At 42.2% G+C, this 13,992-nt stretch overlaps 1 protein-coding gene across 1 annotated transcript; it reads right to left on the bottom strand.

Moving 5' to 3' along the window:
- Positions 1-990: 990 nt before the first annotated feature.
- On the bottom strand, positions 991-11,863 carry rbm24a (RNA binding motif protein 24a). The gene is made up of 4 exons (XM_069516897.1): positions 11,341-11,863; positions 9,999-10,122; positions 9,625-9,679; positions 991-3,678 (listed from the first exon to the last, which is right to left on the bottom strand). Exons 1-4 carry the CDS (start codon positions 11,506-11,508, stop codon positions 3,324-3,326), a joined length of 702 nt encoding a protein of 233 aa, XP_069372998.1. The 5' UTR covers positions 11,509-11,863; the 3' UTR covers positions 991-3,323.
- Positions 11,864-13,992: the final 2,129 nt, after the last annotated feature.

Genomic DNA, 13,992 nt, shown 5'->3' with positions numbered 1-13,992 from the left:
TAATGTGTTCATCATTTTAGTAACATTCACATGTGCCTAAAAGTTAATATATGTTGACACTGATCTGTTGTCATTCTTTTTGGAAAGTGGGGACATGTCATTGCTGCTGGAAAAACCCTCATATCTCCAACTGGGACATGTCCATGAAGTCATCATGGAGTGATGCTCCTCATGATAAATGAACTGATCTTGATGTGTAAAAGTGGTGGAATTCTCCTTTTATAAGTCACTGAAGTATTTTGATCAGTCAGGTTACAACCTGGCAACCCAAAGGTTGAACTAATTATATTGTTATCCAATGAGCACTAGTTAAATTTAACTCAAAATATTGACTTTCGAACCAGAGATACATCTCTAACTGACGACAGCTGAGAACTTGTCCCCTGTTCAAGTCTCTTCAGAGCAGTAACACAGGCCTGTGTCAATAGCAAGTAAAAAACAAAAAAATAACAACCCTTAAATCATGAGCATGGATGGGTGGTGATTTCACCCATAAGGCCTTGCTGCCTCCCTGCTGTGTCATGATCACCCATCTACAGTGTTACATTTCACCGGGGACCAAAAATAATCCCTGGAGCTGAGCAGAATAAGACAGACCCACTGGAGCAATCTCATTTTAGCATGACTTATTGATTAGAGATGATGAATCATTGATAGACATTGAGTCCTGAGAGACTTAATCATGCGTCAGTGGTACCCATGCAAACTGTCAGAGGGTGTGACTGTAATGTGAGAACTAGTTTTCAAGTAACGGCCCCTGAAAGATGGTTTCACAGAGAGGAGGAGCACCTGGTGTGTGGTGTGTTTGACAGCTTGCAGCTGTGACCAAAGATAAATACTGATGCACATAGACACAAAGGAAATATATAGAAATATATAACAAGATGAAAATCTTTCCAGGAAACATCAGCATGAGGATGTATTTATAGGATGTGTTGAAATTCAAGTAACCTTCATTATTGACTTCATGGAAAAGAAATGTCACCACGCTTTTTTAAATATAGAACATTTTATTCTGATTTTTGACTAAATGGTGTTGAAATTCTGAATTCTTTATATCAACAGGACCTTTGCATTTAAATAGTAACACTTTACATGCCTTCATCCAGTGACAATGAAAAGCTTTCTTCAAAAGTTTTTTTGTCATTTATTTTTTCATATTTCCCTTGTAAGAAATAGTTCAAGTATAAAAATTCCCAACAGTGTAAAATAGCCCATCTCGATGAATATTAAGGCAAAAAGAAGCACGGCTACTGAAACCTTGACGACGTCTATACATTCTAGTGGAGAAAGCAGCATTTTCGCTTGTTTTTGTCAAAAAATTTTTTTTTTTCCTTTTGTCTAAACACAGAAGAGGCAGAGTACAATGTGCATGCAAACAGGCCTGCATTTTAAATAAAGTTCTTCCATACAAAAGGCATTAAGCTAATATTTAATGTCATGTTCTAAAGAATCAGAAAAAGATAGAAAATAAAAGTACAGTGCACATAACAGTATCTTAAATAAGTCCTACATCAACATTTTTGGTTGAGTATGTTAATAATAATTATAATAATAATAATATTACTAAAACTAATCAATAACTTATATATGCCTTGAGATGAGTACATAGTCATATTATTAATACAGTACCGCCACTAAGTGTCTACTCTCAGAGCGTCAACATCGTCAACCCTCAAAAATAAATATCTTAAATAGTAGATTTATCGCTTCTTTTTCAGCTTTTCTTTTCTCTTAAATAGCAGAAAAAAAAACGTAAGGCACACAGACACAACGTCAGAGAGTAACCCCCCCCCCCTTGTCCTCTCCACCTAGTTCTTGACAGACATGAGGCAGGCCAGTTGTTGTTGGGATTTTGGTGAAAAGTGTGTGTGTTTTGTGAGTGTGTACCTGACACCGGGCCACAGCAGCACAGAGGTGGAAGTGCTGACGGCGGCAGGGCTGAATGGCAGGGGGGGGTGAGGGGGGCTCCACTGTGGGGTACTGTGTCGGGTGGAGGGGCGAGTGGTGGAGGGGTGTAAAGTTGGTTCCCAAATGGGCTCCGGCCGGGGGATTAAAATGTGACAGCTCAACAAACGAGCACAAGTGATGCGTTCTTTCCAGAGTGATCCGTCTGTGTGGCGCTGGAGCGGCGGCTCTGTCCACCCCCACCAGCAGCTGCTCGCTCTCCCTCTTTCTTTCCTTTCTTTCTCTTTTTCTTTCTGTCCATCTATCCCGGAGCCAGAGAGAAACACCACTGTGTCGCCTTTGTCTTTTTTCGACTGCTATGTGTGCAACTCTCGGAGTACGTGTGAGTGAAACATGTGGAAAAAGCGACTGATTTAGTGTTTCTCATTGTCTGAAGCCGCTGTGGACCTCTCTCTCCTGTTGTCAGTGCCTTTGTTTGGTTTGCCAGGTCCCCTGTTAGTCCAAGAGTCAAGTCAGAGTTGATGACTTTTTCATTTTTTTTGTGTCTTTTCTTTGTTTTTTTTGTCTCCTGGTGATTTGTTTTCTTTGCATAGATCAGGAGGTCGAGACACAGAGTAAAAAAAAGGGACATTCAGCATCAGGAAGATAAAAAGATAGTTCTTCAAATGTCTGACACAACATGTTACGACTCCTAGACTTCCTGACAGAGGTCATCACATAATAATAGCTAACACGCTGGAAACGGTTCCATTTCCCTGATTATCAGAAAATATTAACTCCAAAAAATACACTTGAAAAGACAATAAGAACAAGAAGCCCTCAATGTGTAATAATAACAGTAATAAATATAAATGTTACGAGGGCATCAAATAACCAAGAGAACAGTTTCCTACACTAACGTTAAAGACAGCAATAGGACTTTACGGCTTAGTTGAACACCTATACCAACCACAGGGATTAGTTCCTGCATTTCTTCTATAGAAATAGGTACTCTACTACAATGATAATTGTAATGATAATAATAATAATAATAATAATAATAATAATAATCATAATCATAGTAATAACGATAACTATAAAAGTAAATCACCTTCCATTATTTGTTCTGCAAATTTTTTTCATTTTCAAATTTTTTTTGGTTGAAGCACAGCAAGTTGGAACGTTAGCGTATAAAGTTCCCACCTCACCATCATCATCACCAACATCATCATCATCATCATCACTACCACCACCCTCATCATCACCACCATCATCTTCATCGCCACCTTTTTAAAGCAACTCTGCCTCTGAGTTGCTGACACGTCCGCCCTTAAAGCCACTCCCTCTACCTTCCTCCTTCGCTTCGTCTCCTGACCCGTCAGCTGTGGCAGGGGACGGGCCCCCTCTCGCTGCATGTCCAGTGGTTGCAGTGGCTGCTATTGCATTCGGTCGGCTTGCAGCTGCTGAGGCTGGTACTGACCAAAGGCCGCAGCTGCGGCGGCGGCCGAGCCTGGGGCGGCGGTGGCTAAAGGCTGCTGGACTGCATAGCCGTAGCCGGTGGTGGCCACGTAACCTGCGGCTGCAGGGGATGCGGCGTAGGGATACTGCTCGTACGCGGCAGCAGCAGCTGCGGCGCTGGCGGCCGCAGCAGAATACTGCGCATAGGCTGCTCCGGTGTAGTCAATGTAAGGGGAGGAAGCGGTGGCAGGCGCAGTGGCTGTGGGCTGCACATGAGGGATGACCACACTAGGCTGCACAAAGGCCTGAGGGTACATGTAGTGAGCTGGGATGCTGTGGGACAAACACATACATCAGGGTTTAATTTGATTCATCATCACACATCAAACGTGAGAATAAGACCCCCCAACAAACACCCTGAAACCCAAATCCATCACACTGCGGCCAAGCGCCCTCCCACCACCCAGCCCCAGTCCAATCCAACAGTCAAGAACACCAAGGAAAGGCCTGCTAGTAGGGATTAGAACAATATAGGGTTGCCAAAATAGAATTCTCTGTGAAAACAAAACTGGAAGGTGAGGTAAACTTAGATCACCCAGAGGCTGCTAATTGAACCTTTCAAATGTTCTGAGAGGTCCACATCTGTATGATCACATTGAGAAAGTAGTGAAATAATTTTCTCTATGAGCTATAACATGGGAAACAGATCCCGTGTTGTCTGCTTGGGTCAGTTTGTGGTGTGGAGACAGATCCAGAGAGGAGGGGGGAGGTTGGGATGTTTAACCTGCAGCCCATCAGCGGGTCACATGTGGATTTGGCCGTGGTGCCGTCCTCTCCGTCTGCTGGAGGGAGGGGCAGGGGCTTACGCTGCTGGGGGGGGGGGGGGGGGGGGGGGGGGGGCGCACGGGGGGGCGCAGACAGAGGAGATGAACCCAGGGGAAGCATTGTGAAAATGTCACTGCCACTTTGACAGCTGGACAGTTTTCAAAAAGGGACGCTGCTGGCCATTTCCCCCTCTGTATCGGGACAAAGAGCCGAGGGGGAGGCAGTGGGGGGGAGGGAGCCGGGACGAGGCTCCGCACCCAGAGGGATGTTTCAATTAAATAAACAATTATGGACAATGAGCACATTCTACCGTCCGTGACATAGCCTTATCCTGCCACCCTCCACAAACAGATTCTATAAGGTCTGTAAACTTGATTGGACAGCGAGAGTGAGGGGAGCTTTTGGCCGTAGAGGAAAAAAACCTGAGAGCTTTAATCTCATGAGAATTTGAGTGTTTGATTTAGCAAAGAGAAAGTCCCCCCTCCACGTCAGAGAGAAAATAAAGTCAATTTGAGAAGCACCAGCCTTGGCAGACCAATGGAAACTATTCGTTATCTGTTGCACAAGACTCAAAAACAAAAGCTGCGTAACTGTCTGAACGCTCAAAATTCTGCTGGGAGAGAATCTGAGAAACCACGTGAGTTTGCGTAAGTGAACATCGGGTGGTTGCTTTTAGAGTCTGAATGGGGAGAGAAGAGGAAGGTGCGGTAAAAATGTTGCGGGATCTATCGTGGCAACCCTATTGTCAGCACGCCATTATCCAATCCAATCCACATCTCAACCCAAAACAAGTGGGGCCAGAGAAAAACAGGAAAAACAGAACAACAGTGAGGCGTCACAGAGAAGGAAATATGTAAAAAAAAAAAAAGTCCGATTTGACTATACTGAGTACAAACAGGACGACAACAAGGGAACACACTCAATCACTCAACTGAAAAGACAGAAGAAGGAAAAGGGGAAAGTTTAAAGTGAGGGAGAGGGCGAGTGGTGTGGCTTTTACATAAGGGTACGATGGTTTCACTGCCACACACACACACACACACACACACACACACATTTTGTGAAAATCCTCAGAAGCATAATTTTTTATCATCATGTGACGCCACATGTCTTCTTTGAAACCCACACTAATGAGACTCAGCAGGGTGAGGCAGGTTTCCAAGACAATTTCACTGGACGCCATCTCTAAAACTGGCTGAGGAAGAGACTTCCACATGCACACACACACACACACTGCGGTGCATGGGAGACTTTCACAGGCTGTTATCTGGAATGAGCACTGAATAAATCGCTCCCAGCAAACAAGGAGGAAAAATTGGAGGCTGATGACAAACAATGTCTGATGGGCTAGTAAAATGACACAATGAATCTCTAAAGACACAGATTCTACATGTGAATATGCACAATCTGTAGATTTGGGAGTTTGAAGTCTTTCTGATTTGACCAGTCACGTTTGAGCAGGCGTTGGTTGCCCGCTTTCGACCACACTCCGACCAAAATGCATCGGCTAAGGACTTTTTAATTTATCTGCATTCAATTAGCCAAAATATCTTCTGGGCCTAACACACCTAAAACAAATGATGCTGTTTGTGAATAATCTTTTGACTCTGTCCCCAATAGAAGTTGGCCATTGCTTCCAGAGGATAATTTGTTGTCAGTCCATCGCTGAACGGCTCAGAGATTGACTTAAAATAGGCTTGTTGAGAAATACGGTTAACTTCTTATATTATAGTAAAAATAAATTAAATTTTTACTCTCGCTGAAACATCAGAGGACTGTGAGTGATGGCAAACAAATCCTATTATTCACAAAGCTTTTACAGGTGATGCTGCAAAATCACAAGTCTATGATTTTAAGAATTTAATTTTGTTAATAAATAAAAATATTACATATCATGTTATAGTGTCATCTTGCCTTTGGCTTGTGTTCTGCCTGTGCTCTTGAGTAAATTCATAAAAGCCTGATACATGTCTTTTATAGCCCAGAAACTAGCTGCCTGTGGATTGTACAACATGTTTTATGGTGATTTAATAAGTCTCATGGAATTAAAGAAACATCTGTTCAGTTGCATAATTTTGACCAACTGTAGAGGCTGCAGCTCGGAATGTAACTATGTTTAAAATGTGTAACACTTTAAAAGGACGTCCAGTGGCATGTGAACATGAAATCAGACACTGTGTATATCTAGGTTGAACCTTTGCTTGTCTCTCATTTCTCATCGCCAATGTCACAGACTAACATGCAGACACATCCATGTGTGCATGACATAGAAAGATCAGGGTTTTACCAATGAGAAGCAAAGCTCTGGATGAAGGATCTAATGTGGCTCACTAGTACAAACCATCTTTTCCTTAGAGATAGTCATTAAAAAGCAAAATATCACATTAACTCTGGTTGTTTTCTGAAGCTACGCTGTTGCCTACAGTGTGTCCTACTGTGTGTGTGTCTTTCCAGGAATGCCATGTTCATGTTCACGCAACCAAGAGGTCGTTAAAGTTCACGGCTAAATAAAGTTTCTCTTCCATCGTGCATGCCGTCCACTTAGGGAACAGGACACAAGTACAAATGTATGATGGGGTAAGAGGGTTTAAGTACAAACCTGTCCTGCTTTGATAGAGTCACTCATGAGACTTTTATTATGATGACGGAGTCACAGATGGATCTGGCGCCTAGTTTCACACGGCCTGATTCATCAACCTCACATAGAAAGTTACTTTGATAAAGTAAGTTGGGAAGTTAAATAATAATAATAAGTATGAACTAACTAACTTTGAAAAAAAGTTTTCTTTCCATCAACAAAGTGATGAATCAGGATCCCTCGTGACTCTCTCTGAGGTTTTATACATTTATTTCCAAGTTAAAAGGTTCGGTCAATGGGGGTTAAGGGCAGAGGATGTCACACCTTGTTAAGCCCGATGAGGCAAATTGTGATTTGTGAATATGGGTCAGACAAATAAAATTTGATTGATAATTAACTAATTACTGAATTCACAATTCCGTTCTTACTCTCAAAAGCTGTCCTGCACGTATTACACTCTGTCCTCAAATCAGCCTTTATCAGTAATGAACCTTTATATACCTATAATGAAGCTGTATATTTGAACGCAGCATTTTTAGCATGTGTGAAAGACTAAGCAACAGGTTCAGGTTCAGATGAGATGGTTTGTGTACGTGTCTATGTGTAAGAACATTTATTTGGCCCCTGAAACACCCACTCTGACCCGGTTTAAATGGCTTGACTCTGCTTTTACATGACAGGGACAGATAGCTCTGCACCATAACTGGACCCCCCCCCCCCCACCAATGCACAGACACACACACACAACGTTGAGCTTCATGCGACTGCAGCATCAGCATTCGGGGCTTTGTGTGGCACAATGGGTGCGCTTGTTTTCCTTAACACCACAAGCCCATGTGACGAAAGCTCGCTGAGAGAGAAAAAGAGAGAGAGAGAGAGAGAGAGAGAGAGAGAGAGAGAGAGAGAGAGAGAGAGAGAGAGAGAGATCCAGACATTTGTTTGTGTCACATTGGAGACTTTGGTGCGCTGAGCTGAGCTGAAAATGAGTGTGCTTGTGAACAGACACACACACACACACACACAAACATGAAGCGCACATTCTAAATGATAGCCTTCTCATTCATTTTCAAAACATCCACATTTCTGGTGGTACTACATGACCACAAGTCTCCGATATTTGTGTGGTGAACGGAAGAGAGAGAGAGAGAGTTGTAATGAGTTGACAGAACCAGACGTGTTGAATTTGTCTCTCGCAAATTGTGTATTGTGTTAATGTAACAAACTACCAGAAACATCGAGAAGATGCTATAGGCACACACACACACACCACACACACACAGGCAGTGATGGGTTCTGTTATTCTGAAGGTAAAGGAGTTGAGTGGAGACAGTGAAGGGGTAAAGGAGGGTGAAAAAAAAAGAAATTCCACATAGAAAAGTCAGCACTCACTCCAACAGCCATAATAACACACGGGAAATAACACATCCCATTAAACAAAACAAGTCAACCACAAGTTAAAAGCAATAAATAATAAATAAAAACAACTTTGCTCTTTCTTGGCAAAGTTAACACGCTTCCACAAAAAAGAAAAAGAACACCCCAAAAATTCAATCTTTTTTTTTTTGTCGTAAGAAAGCACACTGTTGGGCTGACAACACCACTTCATAACTGCACACAAAGCTCTAGGCTCTATTCAAATAAAATAAAAAGTCAAATGAAACCCACGTACATGCATCTATAATCACCATTGTCAGAGCTTGTTTGTGTGTGTTTGAGTCTACAGGTAATTCCTTTTCTCTGATCTGTGACTATGTTCGCAGAACTATTCCACAAACCAGCAGCAGTTAGCTTAACCGAGAGCGAGCCTGTCGGACCAGAGAAAGATAGATAACATTGAGTCAGGCTGGAAGTTTCCATCAGTGTCCACTCAGCACACAGACAGACACAGACACACACACACACACAGACACAGACACACATTCTTGTACTTCTATCTTAGTGAGGACACGTATTGGCATAGTGCATTCCTAAGCCCCTTACCCTAACATTAACCATCACAACTAAATGCCTAACCCAGTTGAGCCATTGATTTGTGTTTTGGTGGATTATATTTATATGCCACACCTTTTTATGTGTGTTTGTCTGATCATACGAATGATACCTGTGACAACCTTTGGGATTAGGTTTATGCTTGAACTAATTTATCTATGAATTTTATCTTAATAAGAGGGAGAGAGGGAGGTGGTGCTTCTCGCTGCCTTGCTCTGCACCGCCCCTCTCGGTTGGGGTGCACGGCGTCCCCACCACTGAGCTACCCATCCACTCACATCCTTTCAAACACAACACCAACAACATCCCTACAACGACTCTCAGAGTCAATAGGCCTGTTAACAAATGCACAAAGATGAATTTGCCTACCCCTAAACCAACCCTAATTCTAACCCTAACCTTTACTATCACAACTAAATGCCTAACCATAACCTAATTCTAAACCTAACCTTAAAAGTAAGTCTTAACCCTCAAACAGTCCATTAAAAAAATTGAGGCCCAAAATGTCCTCACTTTCCCAAAATGTCCTCACTCTGTAAGAGCTATGCCTAAAGTGGTCCTCACAAAGGTATAAGTACACACACACACACACACACACACACACACACACACACACACACACACACATATTTCCAGAAACAGGCAAACCTAGAAAAGGCAGTTTGACTGGCTGACTTAAACAGTGATGCAGAGACACATACGACTTAAAGTTCACCATTAATTATCAGCAATTATTAATACTGGAGAAAAACAAAACAAATATCAGACCAATAGTAACAATTATCACACAGAAAAGATGAAATCAGAACATGTTTGAATTACTTTCAAATTGTGTCTCTATACGAGCAAAGAGCAGCTCTACATTCTTTAGTCCTATGAATACTTACCCATAAGGCCTTTGGATGAACGCAGGGTGGATTTGGGGAACACCAAAGGTAAAACCTGCGAAACAGAGGGAACAAAATAAACGTGTCACTGAAATGCTCCTCAATTGATGACATCATAACCACCGAACATGTCTTAACATCTGCAGAAAGCCTGAAAATCAAACTAACCCTCAGGTGAAAATCAGAAAGGATTGGCTTGATTTTCTTGTTTGCTGCTTTGCTAATAAAACCAACTACTGATTCCAAACACATGGTGCTTGCTGTGTTGAGAATTCAAACATGAGGTCAACAAAACAACCATATCTGCCCATGTCATGTTGAATTCTGGCTGAAAATACAACTTCATGTTTCGATCCTCATTGAGGAGTCTTTACCTGGCTGCATCACTCGAGGCTTGGCTCCCAGATAGGCCAGGTTGACATTGGCCTTCCTGCCGTCAATGATCGGGTTGGGGTCCTTGCAGGCCCGGTCTGCAGCCGAGCGATCCGCCATCGTCACCTGGCAGAGAAAGGAGGCACATACATGCACAGGATGGAAAAGATAAAGATTATTGAGGTACATATTTAAAGTAAAGTTGATATTTTCATATTTTTTCTGCAGACCTTCTGAAGCAACAGGTTGCCATGGCAGCAGTGAATATGGTGACGAATAAAGACTGAGGCCTCTTAAAGTGACCAGACGTGTGTTTAAAACAAAGGTAGAAAACATTATGTATATGAGGGTGTGTTCAACTTCTGTTATCTCTTACTGTGTGTGTGTGTGTGTGTGTGTGTGTGTGGTGTGTGTGTGTGTGTGTGTGTGTGTGTGTGTGTGTGGCCATCATTAACACCAGTGAGTGTCTGGCAGTGCACACACATCCATCACCCTCATGTGGATGTGTTGAAACTATCAGCAGTGGGAGCCTGACTGAGACTGAACATGGCTCCAGTGTCGCTCCAATTACAAACTTTATTGCTCCACTCAGAGAGATTCACTGTGTCTCTTTCTACCGCACACTCTCTCTACTTCTTACACACTTCTGCAACAAAAGCAAGTATGGGAAGATGATGTAATGAGACGTTTACCTCAGGCTTTGGTTGCAACATACAAATTGGTGCTATCTGGTGGTGACTACACACTTATGCCAAATTCAGTTCTCAAATATGATCCAATGATCTTCGAAAAGGAAAAAATCTTTGAATAGTCTTGCTTCATTTATATCGATGCACAAGTAAAGGTACTAAAGTGTCGCTAACAGAGAGAGACTGACAGAGCAGCTGGTATTTTACGCCTCTACATCTGCGTCTGAAATAGTTTCATGACAAGTTGGAGCAGAAATATTTCCCAAGCGTTGTAAACAGCCTCTGAAATGAGATGATGAAACTCTTGAGAAAACTGCCTCTGTCATATCAACAACGAATCACCGTGAGGTTTTTCTGGAGCTGTCAGTGCAGCGAGGGCCAGCTCACTTCAACTCCACGGAAGTGTCAGTGGCGATTACCAGCTCGCCACAAGTCGGTGATTGTGACAGAAACCGATGACAAATTTCAAACGGTGCCTTGCTTATCTTAACATAAACACCCATGACTGCAAATACGTGAAGCATAGCTATGATGAAGTGAGGGGAGAGATACTAACGCGCGCTTTGCCAAAGACGCACAGTGCCAAGAGCCCTGTGCGTAAAATGTTGAACAATTTGGTTTAAGCACATCAAACTTGTTTTGAAGTGATACTCACGAATCCATAACCCCTCGACTTGCCGGTCTGTCTGTCGGTGATGACCACAGCCTCTTCAATCTCCCCGAACACCTCGAAATATTTCCTGAGACTTGAATCCGTGGTGTGGTAGGGAAGACCCCCGACAAAAATCTTCGTGTAGGTCGTGTCCTTTTGCGTGGTGTGCATTGTTAGTGCAAAAAATACAATAAATAAGAAACAGGTAAAAAATTAAATGTATAGTGCAATGTCTCCTTATCAGCAAATCTTTGGATGAAGGGAAGAGAAGCGAGAGATCAGCTTGGCTCTGTAACTTTTTTTGTATTTATCAGAAGAGAAAACGAAACGAAAAACGAGACACAGATGAAGCCTGGAGGTAGATTTATCTTCCGACAGTGGAGAGGAGAGTTATGTGGAGCGGATCGTCCCCAAAGAGACCGTCAGGTGTTTCCAGCTCTTCTTGGTAACTCTGCTGTCTAACTAAATAGCTGTGGGACCCATTCCTAAAAGCGCTTTGCTCCAAACTCCACCCAACTTTCAGTCCATCTCTGCCCGCCCACCGGCGCGCACAAACAGCTGTGGAGCCTGCAACAGCGTGACACACACACGCACACGCACACGCACACGCACACACACACACACACACACACACACACACACACACACACACACGAAATCACTCAGTGAGGAGGAAGAAAGGCCATTTTTTACTAGAATAAGTTTAATTCAATGATCAGGAAAGAATGAATCTGATGTGGTGAAGACTGAGAGGAGGGGGGATGAATATGTTGTGAATTTCACTGATTAGCCCATAAATACAAACCGAATGAGTATTCATTAGCTGCCAGTTACATTGAGGGTTGATTTAAAGATTCATGTAATAACTTTTATACATCAGTATGGTCTAGTATGGTGGCTGGTAAGTGCAAAACAAAATTACAAAAACTGAAACACTTTTACAAATGCTCAAACAAATTTACATTTTAGAAAAAAAATTTACATTTTAGAAAAAAAAATTACATTTTAGAAAACAAATTTACAAAATTCAAAACACTTTTACAAACTCTGAAACACTTTTACAAACTCTTTTAACGGACTTGTTTTTTATTATTTTATACCCATGTATTTTGTAAAACACTTTATTACTCTTGTTTCCATAAGTGCTGCAGAACTCAAGTTTGTTATTTGTTATCAATATTATTATTTATAGTCTTTTCTCTCTTTGGTGAGATAAAATGTAAATCCGAAGTGGACTGTTGAAAAAGGCCTGTCCCTCGTGTCTCTAGGCCTGCGTGGATTAGGTCTCCTATATAAACAGCCGGTCAGGGACTGAACACAGCCCCAGGGACGGACACATTACAACAGCAGCAGCAGACAGACAGGTGCAGCACTGGGACTCTGCTGGAAGGATCGGCCTTCACATGTGGGGGGTTGACAAAAGTTTTGGCAAGTTTCTGTGTCCATCGTGCATGGCTTCCACTCTGTCCAGTACAGAATCTCGATCATATCTAAAAATCATATATGTAACTTATAATTCTACTAAATGATTATAAATAATAAATAATTATAAATAATTTCAACAATGTCTCTGAGCACGAGTGATTAAAATAACTGATGTGCTGTTTGGCCTCCTGACGGATGGATCTCTGGATCTCCCTTTGAGCAGCCAGGACGAAGTCATTCACCTCCAGTAATGTGAGAGGGAACCCTGCTGTGAATCATTTATGGCCGCTTCGCTTCTGTGAGCATCTTGGCCTATATCCTGTCACTGCGTACAACACATGCTGACACATTCACAGTGGGAACATAGTTAGGTGTCGTCCAGCATACCATGCTAATGAAGTTACATCTGTTCCGATGTGCTCTGTGTAGGTTGATAACTACAACCAAAATCTGTATCACGAAAGGGTCTCTATATAAATCCTCTCTTACTCGTCACTGAAGATCACAATGAAATGCAACCTGATAGAGCGTCTTTCTGCAGCGTCTCTGTTTGCTCACTATTTTATTAATGCAGCCACACGCCGGTTAGAGTCTGACTGGAGTCATGAGAGGGAGGACCGATATCCAGTTTCACAGGCTCCACAATGGGGATCCGCTCAAGTTGCATCGCCCTGTTGTCCCTGCTCATGAGCAACATGTTGACTCATCTGATTCCTCTTATATTTTTAAACAATAACAGTCTGGGGCACATTTTAAACTTTAATCAGACTTTTTGTTTTAGAAATACGTAAAATGATAGTTACAGATTACACACAAGGATTATCTTGGAGGATAAATGTGTCTGCAATCAAATGTGGCTCCCATGTTTGCTGGACCTGTTTCTAAATGAATACAAATATCAAAATGTTGTATTTTCAAATACAAAACTGTTTTTCCCCCAGGACAATCGAGACAAAGGTTGTAGTCAGTGCTTTAACTTTAACTCATGTGGCCGTAGCACACACCTGTCATGCAGGAAAAATGAAAGGTCAAAGGTCACTAGAACAGCTGAATACCCACAGCATGGTCACACCAAGGTTACACACCCCCCAACCTCTCATATATATCAACAAATCTAAAAGATACATTTTACCCTGAAGGATGAGTCAATTTAATGATGAAGTTTTATACTTTTGGATGCAGACTAATCACTGGTACACACACACACACACACACACACCCTTATATCAC

This window comes from Paralichthys olivaceus, chromosome 20 (genome assembly GCF_024713975.1).
Source record: "Paralichthys olivaceus isolate ysfri-2021 chromosome 20, ASM2471397v2, whole genome shotgun sequence".
NCBI classification, from domain to species: domain Eukaryota; kingdom Metazoa; phylum Chordata; class Actinopteri; order Pleuronectiformes; family Paralichthyidae; genus Paralichthys; species Paralichthys olivaceus.
Note: the sequence above shows the minus strand (reverse complement) of the source record. Positions and strands in the feature narration are given on the sequence as shown.

What these genes read in the sequence shown, in the direction of transcription:
- rbm24a (XM_069516897.1), bottom strand. Translation starts at nt 11,508, where the DNA reads ATGCACACCACGCAAAAGGACACGACCTACACGAAGATTTTTGTCGGG. An exon ending in AGTCGAGGGGTTATGGATTC is followed by an intron (nt 10,123 to 11,340) that starts GTGAGTATCACT and finishes TTTCTCTGCCAG; the next exon opens with GTGACGATGGCGGATCGCTC. An exon ending in GCCTCGAGTGATGCAGCCAG is followed by an intron (nt 9,680 to 9,998) that starts GTAAAGACTCCT and finishes TCTGTTTCGCAG; the next exon opens with GTTTTACCTTTGGTGTTCCC.